The sequence below is a fragment of the Schistocerca gregaria genome, chromosome 9 (genome assembly GCF_023897955.1).
Source record: "Schistocerca gregaria isolate iqSchGreg1 chromosome 9, iqSchGreg1.2, whole genome shotgun sequence".
Taxonomy (NCBI): domain Eukaryota; kingdom Metazoa; phylum Arthropoda; class Insecta; order Orthoptera; family Acrididae; genus Schistocerca; species Schistocerca gregaria.
Genome location: NC_064928.1, coordinates 70,545,543 through 70,563,291, shown reverse-complemented (window position 1 = coordinate 70,563,291; position 17,749 = coordinate 70,545,543). Strand labels below are relative to the sequence as shown.

Sequence of the window (17,749 nt, the reverse complement as noted above, 5' to 3'; positions counted from 1 at the left end):
GCAGGGCAAAATTCATTACAGATACAGATAGAACGTGAGTGAAATATGTTCTATCAGTCTGTCTTTTTCAAAGAGCAGAAGAGCAACTGGAAAACAAAACGTGAACACCAAGGTGGCTGCAGTAGATCCTCTACAGAACAAATTTTCATTCTAAAGACCACGCTAAAATACACAGCAGTCAGGAACAGCCCAATAATTTGCATGTTCGTTGACTTTAAAAAGACATACAATTCAGTTCACCAACACGCACTTTTTCATATCCTTGGAAGAACAAGGGTTACATTCAAAAACCCTTAACCTCATCAAAGAAACATTGACCGATACTGCCTCCAAGATGAAATTCTTGGGTGACATATCTAAGCCCTTCCTCATCAAAACTGGTGTCCGACAAGGAGACGGTCTGTCTCCTCTCCTATTCAACCTCGTGCTGGACAAGGTCATCCACGAATGGGAAAAGGAATTAGTGGTGGCGGTGGTAGCAAAGGTATCAAAGTGCTCAATAAGATGGTCATCAGCTGGTTCTTGCTGGATATGACAATGTACATTTAGTGAAGCAAAAACAAAGAAGTATTAATAATTTGACTACATATCACAGACACTTATTGGTAGCCTAGGCACAGAGAGGCCGGCACGCCACAAGAGGGCAGGGAGAGCTCAGTTTAACGCTATTTGTGCTCCTTGTTGTTCACGTTGCTGTTCAGCCTATCATGTGCAAGCCTCTTTTTCACTGAATAACTACTGCTGCCTACTTGCAGTTAAACCTGCACACTCATATTCAAAACACAATCTCCTTCTAATGTTGTTACCACCACACATCTTTCTAATATCAAAATAGCAACTCCCAGTGCTGCAGGCTATGTCCTATCAATAGATTACTTATTTTAATCAAGCTGTGCCATAACTGTTTTCTTTCGAATTCAATTCAAAAACTTTTCATTAGTTATTTGACCTACTCATCTAATCTTCGGAATTCTCTTGTGGTACCGCATTTCAAAAGTTTCTATTCTCTTCTTGTCTAAACTGTTTATTCCACATTTCATTTCCTTATGAAGCTGAACTCAGGACAAATCAAATTACTAAAACACTATTCTGGAACGTGATATCAGCTGTGACGAAAAGCAAAAAAATTTCAATTTTCAATATTTCACGTAGTTGGGTTGACCAAATTTAAAAATTCAATCTGCTGTCCTAACATAATCATTCAAAGGTTTAATCTAATGTAAAATTTTAACACAATGAGACAATTATTACAGTTAGAAACTGTGTGTTTGTCTCAAGACAGAATAACTGGTGGTGCACAAATAAACGGAATTCATTCACCCACTATTTGACAATGAGGGCACTTACCAACTTGCAACAAAGATTACATGTAATTTCAGACCTTTAAAAAACATTTCCTTGCTGACACCTCCCACCTTACAAAATGATGAAAGGAAAAGAGTTTATCACTTACTATGTTTTCACTGTTCGTGCAGTCAAACTTCAGAATTGTTTTAAGTTATTACTTCTTTACTACAAACTCTATTCACAACACAGTTTGTACACTGTGTCTACTGAATGTACCTGCAAAATCATATAACTGTACAACACATAGTTCAGTAGATACAACATCATAAACATTGAGATCAATGAAAAACTAGCTTTAGCTTAAAATGAAATGTAAATTAGCTAGTTTATAATTGTCCAGTATTTCGTAATGAGAGCACTTAGTGACTTCCAACAATCTTTAAATGTAATTTCAAGCCTTTCCCAAATGCTTTCTAGATTGCACGCTTAGAGACATATATTTAACACATTAACTCAGTTGTAAATTAATCAGATGTTTAAATCTGTTTTATGTATGGTAGTTTCATTCTTTGAGGAACTGAAATTTACTGGTACCTTCAGAAAAGACTACCTAGCAAATTTCTCTTTCTCTGAAATACTTCTCTTGGTACTGCCAGATCAGATTTTATTCATTTGGGAACTGGCTGTTGTGTTATTCTCATCACCATTTCATCACCACTGATGCGGTAGTTGCCGAACTGGCATCAAATAAAAAGACTGGTCACTAGGCAGGCGAACTATCCCAGATGGGTTCTCCTGGCCAATAAGGCCATATGATCACTTCATTTCAACTGAACTCTGGCATCAGAGTCACTTTGGCCCATTAACTGAACACCTTGTTTATGATATAGGGAGGGCTGCCCCATCACTACTCTACATAAAGGACAAGGGTTGTTCAAAAAATAAAGAATATGACAATACGATGAGCCGTACAAATCTACCCCATCCCTGCAGTCATGTCATAGCCCTCCCAAATTGTCGGTTCCAGTATAGTGCTAAAAGTGAGCAGAAACGATCACTTACTATTCATCTATTGAGTTTCATGTGATAAAATTATTTATTCTGTCAAGTGAGAGGTTTGTAGCATAATATGATTTCCGAATGCAGAAAAGGTCATCCTATCAAAATTCACAGGAAGATAATCAAAGTCTATGGAGACATGATGAATGAAGCTTGAGTATGAAAACAGTGCACCTTGTTTAATGGCGGGCAAAGGAATATTCATGATGAAGAACAATCAGGTGTCTTTAGTTGTGACTGATGAACTCAAATCGAGGGTTGAAGATAAAGTTCGGTAGGATAGATATTTGTATAAATGTCAACTCTCCAGGCATATATTACTGATGAAAAGCTCTCGGGTTTGTAGTCAGGCGGTCGTGTTAAAATATCGTGATGTTTTGAAGAGTGCCATTCTCATCATCTTCTGCAAAGACGACCAGAAATTGACAAGTATGACATTCTTCAAAGGGTCACAGTATTTCAACACTGCCATGCAACTGGAAACCCCGAGTGCTTTTCATCAGCAGGATAGACATTTCACTACTGATGATGTGAGTTGTGCTTTCTTCAAATTTCACAACCAGTGATTTTCAAATTGTTATTGGTGACCTGGGCTATAGAAGTGTCAAGTGGGTTCTTCAGCTTTTGACAGATAAACAAAAAACAATGACTAGGAGCAGTAATGACTTTCTTGCTCTATAGGGCAAGGATGGGGAAGAGTTTTTGAATACTATTGTTACTTGTGACAGGACCTGACTTTTGCATAAAAGTCCAGAAACAAAGTGACAGTCAATGGAATGATGACATTCAAATTTCCCAATGTGACACAAAGAGACTAATAGATTCTGAGCAACAAATAAGTTACGATCACAGAGTTTGAGGATCAAGAGGGTGTCCTACTTATCAACTTTATGCCTAAAAGAGAGACCATAAATGCAGCAACCTACTGCCAGATCCGTCACTGACTACACTGAATCACTCAAAACAAATGGCTCGCATTGTACAGTGGAATTGTGGTTCTTAACAATAACTCTCATCCACATTCTGAAGCATCATTGAAGGGTCTGCATTCGTAGTTAAAATGAGAAACTTATATTGCTGGGACATGGTCCCAATTAATTATCATCTTTTCACAAGACTGGAGGATTTTTGTTACATAGAAACTACTATGGAAATGGTGACAGTTGAAGGAGTTCATTAGTGACCCTAACAGCTGGTAGAATGGAAAATATCCTCTGCCGTAAGTTTCAAAGCAGTTTGTTGAGGCTATATGTAGTTGTAAATGTATATACAAGTGTCTCAGGAGAAATCAACAATATTCAGGGCTATGACAAAAATGATTATTCAATGCAAAAAGTGTAGTCAACATGGGTTCTAAAATATATGCCTTAAGTGCCGCGATCAATTGCTCACCTAAACTACTGTCAAACACTGGAAAATCCAGGAAGGAGCAATACCAATATTATGAAAAGGACAGAGTGCTACTCACCGTACACCGGAGATGTTGAGTTGCAGTCAGCCACATTGAAAAAACTGGTAAACAAGTACGCTATCAGTCAAAAGGCCTTCTTCTGAAGTACACAATGTGTGTGTGTGCCCAACTCACCCCACCTACCCACCCACCCACCCACCCACCCACCCACCCACCCACCCAGAGTCATGCAAATACAGTTCTCATGTGCGTGACACACTGTCTCTGGCTGCTGTGAGGTGAGGGGTGTGTGGGTGTGTGTGTGTGTGTGTGTGTGTGTGTGTGTGTGTGTGTGTGTGTGACCTGCTTCAGACAAGGTCCTTTTTGTGAAAGCTTGCTTGCTTACTTGTTTAGCAGTCTTTTTGCTGTGGATGTTGAGGCATAGCACCTTATATCGCTCCTGTCTAGAGCCCGTGTATCGTGAGAATGACTCATGATGCACAGTGGCAGATGGCCTGAAGCAGACTCAGTCGAGCATGTGGTTCTAATTTTCATCTGCTAGAGGACTGTAGTGCACAGAGACATTCAAGAAACAAGTCAAGAGAATGTTTTTTGTGAATTGTTCTGTTTATTTCTTGAAGGCTTTTTTGTTTATTTATATTTGTACAGTTTTGTATATGCTTTTAGTAGTGTGAATGATGCGTGAATGTGGTCTAAAGTAAATATGTGGATCATTGTTCTACTGATGAATGTTGTACAACAGAGAATTTTGTAACATAACATGTTAACTCAGTCTATGGTAAAAGGAAAGCTAATTTGAGTGCAAATGAAAGTAGTTAATAACGTAAAGTATAAACAAAGTATCAGAATGTTAACTATTTAGTTTGAAAAAAGTACAGTTTGAAAGTGTGTTAGTTGCTGTTTGTTTAGTCATGAAAAGTGTGGACTCACACACGAGAATGTTTTTCCATTGGCCTTAAAGAAAACTGACCAATCAAAACGACGTACTCTTCACACATCTTTTCTCTTGGAGGTATAGAATGCTTACAGCAATCTAAAGGAGTTAATGGTACGGTTGTGTGTAGTATGTTCTCCGAATAGAGTCATAGTTTGCCAGTTTTAATTCTACTACATGCCTCTAAAGTACTTTAAAGATAAGGCATATTTATTCCAGTGTGTTTTTTTAGAAAGTATGGATTTTTTAATGTAGTTTTGTGTATGAGAAAAGACAGTAATGCCTTGTGGCATATTGAGCAGATAGGTGACTAAAAACTTGAGTGCATGCCGATAAACTTAACAGTGCGGCAAGCACTTTCATTTAAGAACAATCCATGCTCAGCAGCTGTTCAGATTTCGGGAAATACATTACCATAAACTTGCTAACATGAATGAAAAGGTTTGTGCATGACTGTGTTAGGATTAGCACGGGCTTGGCAAGGAATGTGTAATTCTCGACTTCAGAATATACCGAAGTTTTGCCAGTATTTCTACCTTTCACTCAAAATTAAGACCTTTTCACGATTTTTAGAATAGTTATGTTGTATGCAGCCTGGTGCAAGTTGCAGTACGGTAGGTTTCTGCTCAGCTTTCCTACCACTGATCTGCTGCAACGAGTTCACAGGTAGGTGCAGACAAAAGGAGCCGCACAGCCGCACTGTCTGTCTCCACTACATGGTGAGTAGCAATCTATAATTTTCACAATACTGTCGCTACTGTCAAACACATCCTATCTACTGAAAAAGGTGTCACAGCTCATAAGGTAAGAATTTTAGAGCTAATGTTTACCAGACAATTTTTTTTCTTTTTTTGGACCATACTACCTCCTCTCAAAATGACAGCAGCAGAGATTTGTTTCACATTACCAAAGATGAATAAATGTTCATAACTCTAACAGTACACATTTTACAGACCATGTTTACTAGACTTTTTGGCTTTAAATGACTGATCCTAAGAAATTGCTGAATATTGAGCATTCATCCTGAGACACATAAATCCAGCAGTCTCTTTCGGAATCCCAATTACAAGTCCGTCAGTATGCTTCAGCATTTGCATGTGAATCAGAACAATTTCCTTGTGAAGACTAATATAAATCTTGTTGACCCTATCATGTTGATTGGTTAGTTTGTGAAATTGAAGGGACCCGACTACAAGGGTCATCGGTCGCTTTTTCCGTCATCATTTAACACCCACAAATAATAAAAACAAACAACGGAGTTGACATGGGACGACACAGAACAAGAAAGACATAGACAAAGACCAGGAAAGAGAAATTAAAAGCACACAGAGGGTTACAGTGGTTGGTCGAGCACGGAAACAAAACAAAAGGAAAAGCCAATCACCAAGAGGCACACTAAAAACCCCAATCTAAAACTGTAGGCCGAAGGCCAGACTCAACACAAAAAATGAGACAAACCCTCAGGTCGAGCGATAAAAGCCCCATGCATGAATAAAACTCAAAACTAAGCCTGCCATTGCAGCATCATCCGTTAAAAGTGCATGGAGCACATCGGGCAGTGCAAACATCTGCCTGAGTGCAGTTAAAAGCGGACGATCCAACAAAATGTGGACCACTGTCAAAGCTGAACGACAGTGACAGAGAGGTGGGTCCTCGCAGCGCGATAAATATCTGTGCGTGAGCCAGGTGTGGCCAACGCGTAGCCAGCAGAAGACAACTGAGTCCTTGCGAGAGGCCCGCAAAGAGAAGCACCACACACCGGTACCCTGTGCAGAGTTTTCAGTGTTGCGAGGGCTTTGTACGCCAGTGCGTTGTTCTGATACAAAAGAACTCTGTGCGCCAATTTTCTGTGCCCTTTTTCCTCTATCTCTTCTCTCAAAGGGTACAGGAGGGTGCAGTAGCATGATCCATTGATAGTTAATGTCCTTTTGCAAATAATGACTGTTGTTTTGCCTCAGGATCAAAGTGGTAAACCCAGGTTTCGTCCATTGTCACATATCTTGCAAGAAAGCCATCTTCATCAGCTTCAAATTGGTGGAAGATTTATTCACACCACCACACGTCTCTGATCTGCATTCAAGTCTTTCATGACCCACCAAGATGAAACCTTACACTTTTCCAAAATATCCACAACACTGTCATGAGCATCTGAGCATCCCCGTGGGAGATTCCAAATGTGGTTTCAATGTGTGGCATTGTTGTTAGATGACCCTGCAAAATCATATCGTGAATTGCTGTCACTGTTTCATCAGTGGCAATGGTGACATACCTTCCACTTCTTCAAACATCTTCAACACTCTTTCTTCCACGTTTGAAGTCAGGCACCCAGTCTTTCATTGTTCCATAAGACAGAGCAATGTACTTAAGTGTACTCTGCATGTCCTCCACACATTTCCTTGGGTGTCATTCCCTTCAAATGAAGGTATTCAATCACAGCATAGTTCTTGATTTTCTTCATATTTGCCATTTTGCTTACTATTCACCATTTTGCTTACACTGCAGCATACAATGTAGCCTAGTGGCAAAACTAACAAAGTTGGAGCCAGGAAATTTGACTTGCATACGCACAAAGGGTCACCATAAAAGTAGGTGGTGGTTGTTTGTGTAACAGTCTCAGGCCAGAAACTTTTCGACCACCCCTCGTACATCATGAAGGAATAAAACTTTACATAGAAAAAATTATGTTATATATGTGTTGACTCCATTAATAATTGAGAGTGGCATGGTGTCATGTGCATGTAATAGTATTATTACTATTCCCTGAGTTCTGCAGAGTGCCAGCACAATGCATCTAATATGAATAATGTATGTTTTTGGTGGTGTCTGGATACTTTTGACCACATAGTGTACTTACATTCCATTAATGTACTTTCTCTCTTTTAGCACTGACACAAAGTAAAATCAAAACATCTATGTAAAACATTCTACTTCAGTAAAAACTCCAGATACAATACAGGAATAAATATCCCATAATACTTACGTTCTCCTCTTTAATGAAAATCTGTTCTATTTCTTCAGGTGGTTGATGGTGGGGATAAGTTAATACCTGCAGGTAAAAATAAGAGAACGAGTCCACACAGTTACACAATGGAGGGAAAATTTAAATTTGACAATTATACATTTCTGTGCATAACATTATCTTATTTAGAAGGTTAACATTTTGTCTAGAAATTTGGTTAATGTCTTTAAAACTGTGCATATACTGTCTCTAGGAATGACAAAGAACAATTAATATTTTGTAAATTTTTATATCTGTTAGCTAAATGCCTCACACTTCAAACTATTCATCAGAACTAACTATGGTAAGTTTATCTCTCTTCAAACTAGGTCCATTTTCTGACATAAATACATTATCCTGTACCTTTTGCAGAAGTCATACAATAACAGCCAACTTTCATATGTGAAGGTTTTACTATCTGTTAATTCCAATCTCCCTACGCCAGTGTCCTAAACTAATTCATATAGCACACATCTAAGAGGCATAATATAATAATGTGAAACTTTCATTCTGTGGTGGTATATATGCAATGACTCAAACCTCAACCTATGTTTTGTATGTGCAATTCTTTTAATCACTGAGCCATCGAATTACAGAAGAACGAAGTTCAGAATGTTTTGTTGCAAACTTCCTTGTAACTGTCTTTTGAGCTGTGATTTCTCTCATTATGTGCACTATACAACCATCTTACTGGGGTAATACATAAGATGAACTCCAATTCACTGAGAAAATTTTGGAGGTTATTCAGTGACATTAGAGTATTTTGGGATGCATCGATACATGGTCTCCAGCGGCTCGTTACAGAGTTGTCAAATTTTATTTGATTTCTTTCTCCCATTTATTTCATATCTATACCCATGTTCATAAATTAAGGACAATTGCAGAATGTGGTGCCACAGAACATGGCACTACACAAAACTGGCACTAATAGCATAGGCACATAGGGAACACACACGACACAGATCTGTAAGTCCACAGTATTGGTGATAAGTTGAGAAAACCATCCCGAAACACATGTGCTACAAAACACCAGTTTCCTGTGAATGTACCTTGACATCAATATGGAATATGATTACTATGCACACGTACACAGGCCATACAATGGGTTGGCATATTGTGGATCAGCTGCTTGGTTATAGCCTCCCACTCTTGCACCAGTGCCTGTCGCAGCACCTGAAGTGTCATAGGGGTTTGAAGACGTGCAGCGATACGTCGACCAAGAGCATCCCAGATGTGCTCGATGGGGTTTAGGTCTGAAGAACAGGCAGGCCACTCCATTTGCCTGATATCTACTGTTTCAAGGTACTCTTCCACGATGGCAGCTCGATGGGGCCTTGCATTATCATCCATCAGGAGGAATGTGGGACCCACTGCGCCCATAAAGAGGTGGACATACTGGTGCAAAATGACGTCCAGATATACCTGACCTGTTACACTTCCTCTGTCAAAGACATGCAGGGATGTACGTGCACCAATCATATAATCCCACCCCAGATCATCAAACCATGACTTCCATACAGATCCCTTTCAAGGACATTAAGGGTTTGGTTTCTGGTTCCTGGTTCACAACAGATGAAAACCCAGTGAGAATCACTCTTCAGACTATACCTGGACTTGTCCGTGAACATAACATGGGACCACTGTTCCAATGACTATGTACTGTGTTCTTGACACCAGACTTTAAGGGCTCTCCTGTAACCAGGGGGGACTGGAATGCACCTTGCAGGTCTTCGGCCGAATAAACCATGTTTGTTCAGTCATCTGTAGACTATGTGTCTGGAGACAACTGTGCCAGTGGCTGCAATAAGGTCCCGAGCAAAGCTACCTGCAGTACTCCGTGGCCGTCTGCGGGCACTGTTGGTGGCACTTGTGCTGTTGTACACTGTGGACGTCCTGTACTGTAGTGCCTGGACATGATTCCTGTCTTCTGGAATCGTTGCCATAATCTTGAGATCACACTTTGTGGGACACAGAGGGCCCATGCTAAAACCTGCTGTGTTTAACCAGCCTCCAGTCGTCCCAGTATTCTACCCGTATAACATCGTCAATATGTGTTCTTTGAGCCATTTTCAACATTCAGTCACCATTAGCACATCTGAAAACATCTGCACACTTACTTGCTGCACTGTACTCTGACATGCACCAACACACCTCTGCGTATGTGGACTGCTGCTAGCGCGTCCGTGTGATGACCGCAGGTCAAATGCACCGCTCGGTCATACCCTGAGGTGATTTAAAACCGCAAACCGCCCACCAGAGCATTGTTTCACCATGTCACAGCATTATCCTTAATTGATGAGCATGAGTTTATATTGCAATGAAAGAAAATATCTGCAAATGTCATCAGTATGCACTGTGTGTCATGCTGGCAAACAAAATTATTCCACTAATTCATGGTATTTGCTGTTGGCAATAGTAATGTACCTTTTACTCTTTACCATTAAGTCTACATTTAACTCTACTCTGTACCGTCTCAGATTTGTTTCTCTGGCAATATCATTTGTGTGTTAACAGTGAAGTTACGTTTACTGACAATTCGTTGGCCAATATGTAATGCGTTTACAGGTTCACTGAATGCAATGGAAGAGCGGCACAATGACCCCTTGTGGAGCTGTTCCTGCAGTGATGGCAACCAAGTCACAGATCTTTTGCACCTGTCCAAAGCAATTCAAAAGCATGTTACTAGATTTCTTACCAGTAATTTTTAACAAGACATAAGTATTAAGGAAACACTTCGGGAATATCAATGGGAAGCCCTGGAGAGAAGGCAACATCCTTTTCGAGGAACACTATTGGTGAAAATTTAGAGAACTGGCATTTTAAGTTGATTGCCAAATGATTCTATCACCACTAACATACATTTGTGTAAGGACAATAAAGATAACATACGAGAAATTAGGGCTCATGAGGCATATAGCCAGTCATTTCTCCCTCGCTCTATCAGCGAGTGGAACAGGAAGGAAAATGACAAAGTGGTACAGGGCACTGTGTAATGGCTTGATACGTAGACGTAGAAGGGTGTTGCATTATCCTCCATTTCATGTTGCATGTTTTGGCAATTGCATATTACGCAAGTTTTCACTGTTTTCAAGGTACTTTCACAGAAACAAAAGTAACTAGGGCAACAAAGTGAAAAAAACATAATTACATTAGTACTTTGTAATAAGCCATTGGAGATCACAGGTCTCTTGTACCAAAATGTTCAGAAAATATCCATGAATGATCTCTGAAGTTTTATCAGTGGAGTCCCCCCCACCTCGCCCACTCTCCCCAGTATAATTTCACTGATATAATACCATACATATGAGAGAGAGCTGTATTTAATATGAAAACGACTTTTCCTATAAATAATAGCTATACTTGATACCAGACGAGACATTAAATCTTTAATCATTAGTTCGTCCTTCATGAAATTCAAATAGTGGATCTACAATTGCTTGTGAGACCTACACAGCTACCCAAGCACAACTAATTACCTTCCCTCACAGCTCAACTCTTCCCAGAAATGCTAGTCTAGCAGCATATGCAGAAGAGCTTTTGTGAAGTCTGATGGCTCCAGATTCGACTCCCAGTCCAGCATTCCTGTCAACATTTATTGTTTTACCTTACTTGCTGCTGATTAGGCAATTATCAGCGAACATATTCCTAAAAGTTGTGAAAACTAAACTGCTTATGTGCAAACAATCTTTCTCCACAAACTGAATATTCAAAAATTTCTCAAGAGCTATGACTATTTTTTATTTAATTTATCTCACCTAGAAAGGTTAGGACACTCAGGCCCTCTCTTGCAGGTATCAAGACATCCTTAGTAAATCAACATTGCAAATTGTACATTACATGAGCACTATAACAACAACAACAACAATAATAATAATAGTAAGTGGAGAAATTTCAGATTCATTTGAAATCAAAACTAATGTAACATAAGGTGATAACCTCTTCACAGTCTTCTTGAATAGTGTTTTGGAAAAAGTAATAAGGGGGGAATATTAAACTTCAAGAAAAAGGAAGATTGGTACACAAAAAACTCAATGTCAAACTCAACTTTCTAGCCTTTGCAAATGACTTAGTGATTTTTTCTGAAGCATTGTCACAGCAAGTGAGCAAATTAAGCTTTTGAAAGAGGTTATGGAAAAAGGCTATATTATAAATTTCTTTTGAGAAGACAGAACTCACAATGAACAATAAAAAGACTCCAAAATTCCTAAGCAAAACATATGGCAAAAACAACAGAGTGAATAAATTTAGGTACTAAGCGGAAAAAATACAGCCATACTGTGTAGGTAAAAAAGCAAACAAAAACAGGGTCCAGAGAATGGAAGGTGTTTTTCAGTTGCAGGACATTAACAATATAAAACCATTGTCAGTAAAAACAAAAATCCAGTGCCACAACACTGTTGCAAAACCAGAGGAAATGGAGAATTTTGTTGTAGAGACACTTGGTTTGAATGATCCCTGAAAGACTACCTGAAATATATTTGACCATTTTGACAAAAATCCCTCAATGCAAATCAGTTTAAGGAAAACGTAAAAAGAGCTTAGCATAAATTAACATGATGAAAACATAAATTTTAGGTTAGGTAACTTTTAGAAACAGGTTAGGAAGTTTGGGGGTTTTCAGGAAAATGTCAAAAGTCCATCTCTTATGGACGGATAAAAGAAGAAACAAACACAATGAAAGAATAAATAAATACGGGAAACACTCAAGATCAGGAATGAAGACAAAAGTTGAGGAAGTTACTTCATGTGATCGACAGATGGCATAAATCAAAGAAATGATAATAATAATAAGAAAAAGAAGAAGAAGAGGAAGAGAATGTGTATAGTAATAAATATGTGAAATTTAATAAAAGGCTCTCTTATAACAATTAAGCAATTTCCTCATTACATCCTTGGTGAATGTGAGTAATGCCATCTAACAGAAACATTTGACAACACAACTCAAATGTGAAGATAAAGTTGGCTGGTCAGAGGAGAAGTGCCTGAAATATTATAATGCTTCTTAACCTTTTCCAGTCCAGTTTTTCTGGAACCAGCATATACCAAGGCCTTACTTATTATTCCCGAACCTACAGTAACCTACTGTCCCCATACCTCACTCTGTGCTGCCCTCTGCCAACACACCGATCTATCTTTCCGTTTCCCAGGTCCTCATTTTTTCCACTCCCCCCCTGCCCCCTCCCCTCCCTACCTCCCTGCCCCAAAGGCCGCCAACACTGCACCTGGTGGCAGTCGTGTCACACCACCGTGTAGTCGCTGCACACTTCGTCAGGCAGTGGTCTTCAATCCCCCGACCCATACTCTGCTATCCCTTCCCCTTCCCACCCCTTCCAGATTGCTGCTTTCGTTCTACATGATGGTTGTGTTTGGATCCAAACTGACAGAGATCGCAGTTCTGTGTGTGTGCTTCTGTGAATGAATGTGCGTGTTTTCTTTTTTGAAGAATACTTGGCCAAAGCCATAAAAGACTAGAACTTTCATCTTTATGGTAAGTTGCAATCTATCCTTTTTCTTACATTACTGACAATCCAAGAACTGTGCTGTTGTTGATGACGACATAAAATGGCTTCATTCCCATAATTTTTGTCAACATTACAGAAACACTTTGTTTTCAAAAATTGTGTGCAATGTTGGTATCAAAACAGCTAATCAACACAAAGTCAAGAGAACTGCGTCTTCGTGAGAATTTCTCGAGCACTTCAGACTGGAAGGTGAATAATTCCGTGGCACTATTAGTACTGGTAACACATTGCGGTGACCCACAACACCGCTGAGATGAAAAGACAGTCCATGCAGTAGCAACATCCCTCCTCATCATAAGCAAAAATATTAAAAACTGTATTTTGGTCTGATAAATCGTGGCCTCTTTCTTTTTTGCACTCACTGAATTTTGGCCCCAGGGGGCAAACAATTAATCCTAGGCAGTACTGTGAAACCCTTAAAACTGTGGAGGGTGATACAGAACAAAAGAAGAGCGATGATAATGATGGAGTGTGCCTGTCACATGAAAATGCCCATCCCCACACAGAAAGCACCACCAGACAACACTTGGATTCATTCGGTTGGGAAGTCATCAATTGTCCCACTCACAGCCCTCTACTGGCACATTCAGATTTTAAAATCCAGCCAACCCATTACATTTCAACAATATACCACTACACAAATATTTAGACTGTAACTCAAAACAAAAGGATACTTTAATCCAACTAAAAACAGTAAATGTGGCAGACTGTTGTTCTTCAGAAAATACCTGAACAGACTTCTACTACACATCTCCCTGACAGAACACGGGTTTGAAAGTACACTGATATTTTGTTATACACTCATCTCCTTCCTTCCCATATTTGCAAAACTTCTCTAAGAAGGTAGTGTGTAACAGAATATTGAGTCAATTTTCTTACAGTAATTGTTCAACAAATGCTCAGCTGGTTTCTGAAAAGGATTTGCTGTAGACAAAGCAATACATTATTTCACAAAATTAGTTCTGGTTTCTCTAAACAGAAAAAGTATCCTGCTAATATTTACTGTCAACCCAATAAGATCTTCAATGGCTTGAATCATAAAATTATTGGAGGGAACTTAAAAATCCTTGGTGTTGAAGGCATCAGCCTTCCGTGGATGCAGTCAATTACAGAAAACAAAGGATCACATTAACAAAGGGTGCCCAGGAAATAAAACTAAATTTTGAATGAGTAGTAATTACATACTGGCTGACAAACCTGAAATTGCCCAGGTATTCATTTTGCCAATTTTCTACTGGCAATTAAAGCAAACAATGAACTGTATTTGAAGTGAAGCATAAAAAAAAAATAAAAAAATAAAATAAAAATAAAAAAAAAGATAATAATAATTCATTGGCATGTATTTGTGAAAACACCTTTGAAATCAGGAAACAGTCATACAAAGAAATACGCATAATGTACAAATGTATGTTTACAGTATCCTGGGCAGTTTCTAAGTGCTGGGCACAGCTGCTTTGCAAGTCTGCAACACAATTTTGTAGACGTCTCAATGGCAGTGCCTCTTCGTAGCTCTACAGATGGTTACCATTTTCACCTACAGCCATTTGCACTTCACAGTTGAAAGCTGTCAAAAAAGCTGCCAGGTGTCAAGGATTTCCTTATGTTGATTCAACTGTACGAGTGTCTTAGTAGTAGAGGAAGGTGTAAGTAGATGAATGATGAACACTTCACTTAACGAAGGTTTATTCAGAACTTGCATTTACAAGAGCGTGGAGCGAACTGCCTACGGCCAGAACACAAAGTATATCTAGAGCTACAGAACATTCCAGTACAATTATTCTTGGCATTTGTGGGTACTTCTAGACTGTACTCGAACCAAATATAGAAATTAAAATTTTACAGTTCAGGTGAGTTATGAACTCACGACCCTCCATGCAACAGTCTAGTATCATAACTACTACACTACGGAGACTGTGCTACTCAGCTTCTTCTGGACAATATATTAAGACTTCATGCACAATGTGGAATTTTTTTCACACATCTCAGTGTTTCCGTCATTGTACCTCTTAAACTATGATAGGTTGACAAGTAATTGGCTCTTATCCTCACAGCAATTGTTGCCTGATGGTAAGGATTACATTTACCAAGTCTGGTTGAAATTGGTCCAGTGGTTTAAGATGAGATGTGGAACATACAGGCATAAATACATCCATTTTTATAATATGTATTGACTGTGATCACGAAAGTTTGATGCTCATCCCACTCATGTTCTTGACTTGGATGAATGATTTACCAGGGACATTGGACTCCTGCCTGCCTGCACTTAGAAATTCCTTTTATTGTACTGGCCTGCAGACAGGAATGCCAGCACATGTTCACTCAATATATTCTATGGCATAATCCTCTGAGGTCCTGCAGCTAACGACAAATTAGTAACTATTATGTAGAAGTATACAATTAGAATATTATGTAAAGTACCTGAAGACTTGGTGTAAATCCCTTTAAGCACCACACACACACACACACACACACACACACACACACACTCACTCTCTCTCTCTCTCTCTCTCTCTCTCTCTCTCTCTCTCTCTCCACTGTTCTTTCCAACTACATGTACTGGCACTGTAGCTCTAAAATTTGACAGATATGACAATATGGAGGTCATTCTAAAAGAGGGGTTGCATTCACAGAAGTGAATTTTTAAAGTTAAACCACAGACGAGCTGCAGGGAGGGGAGAGGGAGGAGGGGAATGGATTCCACAAATTATGCAGCACAGGATGTGGAAGTGGGATAGAAATGCATTTGTGAAATGGCAGATGGAGTTGAGATCCACTTTGGATGGCATGTCATTATAGGGAGAGGCAGAAGAATGTAAATGACCCAAGAGAGTAATAAGTATGTGTAAAAACCACAGGGGAAGGTAAAATTGAAATGTAAACATGTGAAATTGACACAAAAATTGGAGAAATAAACATATGAGACAGTAGTAAAGTATCTGCAGCAAACAATTTCAGAATTTTGGGAAAAATGAAAAAGCAAGAGGAATTTACACTGTGAGTTGGAGGACAGTTCCGTGGCACGTGGATATTTGAGATCTGTGACCACTGCATGTGGGGGTACAGCTGCCAAACATACAAATGAACAATACAGACATACAGATATATGTAACGGCAGACACTCTCAGCGAGGAACCTGTCACAGAAATGTGGACAATATTGCAGACCCACTACACGAGCTACGGTATCGAGCAAATATACGGCTGGCTGGTGCAGGTTTCTTCCTCTGTTGCTGTTATCCTACTCGCCTCTATCAGTGGACTCTGAATACCGTGACTGTTTACTGTGTATATAGCATGTCGAATCTTGAAACTTGTGGTGGAACCCACCGCTAGCCTATATGGGACTCCATGTAAAGTTATTTGTGTTCAATAAATATTGAGCTCCTAAATGAGGGTCACAACAGGTGGAGTGGGAAGGGTGGCAAGGGGGAAGGGAAAACCTTACAGGCAGGTTCTGGTAAAAAGTTGGGGCCCCTAACAATGGCTTGCCCTCCCCTCCCCCCTCCCCCCCCCTCCCCCCCCCCTCTCCCCATGAACCATGGACCATGCCGTTGGTGGGGAGGCTTGCATGCCTCAGCGAAACAGATTGCCGTACCGTAGGTACAACCACAACGGAGGGGTATCTGTTGAGAGGCCAGACAAACGTGTGGTTCCTGAAGAGGGGCAGCAGCCTTTTCAGTAGTTGCAAGAGCAATAGTCTGGATGATTGACTGATCTGTCCTTATAACACTAACCAAAACAGCCTTGCTGTGCTGGTACTGTGAACGGCTGAAAACAAGGCGAAACTGTGGCCGTAATTTTTCCTGAGGGCATGCAGCTTTACTGTATGGTTAAATGAAGATGGCGTCCTCTTGGGTAAAATATTTCTGAGGTAAAATAGTTCCCCATTCGGATCTCCGGGCGCGGACTACTCAAGAGGATGTCGTTATCAGGAGAAAGAAAACTGGCGTTCTACGGATCGGAGTGTGGAATGTCATATCCCTTAACCGAGCAGGTAGGTTAGAAAATTTTAAAAGCGAAACGGGTAGGTTAAAGTTAGATATAATGGGAATTAGTGAAGTTCGGTGGCAGGAGGAGTAAGACTTTTGGTCAGGTGACTACAGGGTTATAAACACAAAATCAAATAGGGGTAATGCAGGAGTAGGTTTAATAATGAAAAGGAAAATAGGAATGCGGGTAAGCTACTACAAACAGCATAGTGAACGCATTATTGTGGCCAAGATAGATACGAAGCCCATGCCTACTACAGTAGTACAAGTTTATATGCCAACTAGCTCTGCAGATGACGAAGAAATTGAAGAAATGTATGATAAAATAAAAGAAATTATTCAGATAGCGAAGGGTGACGAATATTTAATAGTCATGGGTTACTGGAATTCGGTAGCAGGAAAAGGGAGAGAAGGAAACATAGTAGGTGAATATGGATTGGGGCTAAGAAATGAAAGAGGAAGCCACCTGGTAGAATTTTGACCAGAGCACAACTTAATCATAGCTAACACTTGGTTCAAGAATCATAAAAGAAGGCTGTATACATGGAAG

General features: G+C 39.7%; 1 protein-coding gene across 22 annotated transcripts in view; it reads right to left on the bottom strand.

Moving 5' to 3' along the window:
- Positions 1 to 17,749, bottom strand: part of LOC126291418 (zinc finger protein 501-like) — a 235,455-nt gene that overhangs the window by 169,873 nt on the left and 47,833 nt on the right. For 16 of the 22 annotated variants that reach the window (XM_049984927.1, XM_049984918.1, XM_049984919.1 and 13 more), the window contains exon 3: positions 7,672 to 7,737. The exons of the other annotated variants lie outside the window; for them this stretch is intronic. In XM_049984927.1, coding sequence (XP_049840884.1) covers positions 7,672 to 7,737 — 66 coding nt within the window. The remainder of the gene's footprint in view (positions 1 to 7,671; positions 7,738 to 17,749) is intronic. 22 annotated transcript variants of the gene reach the window in all.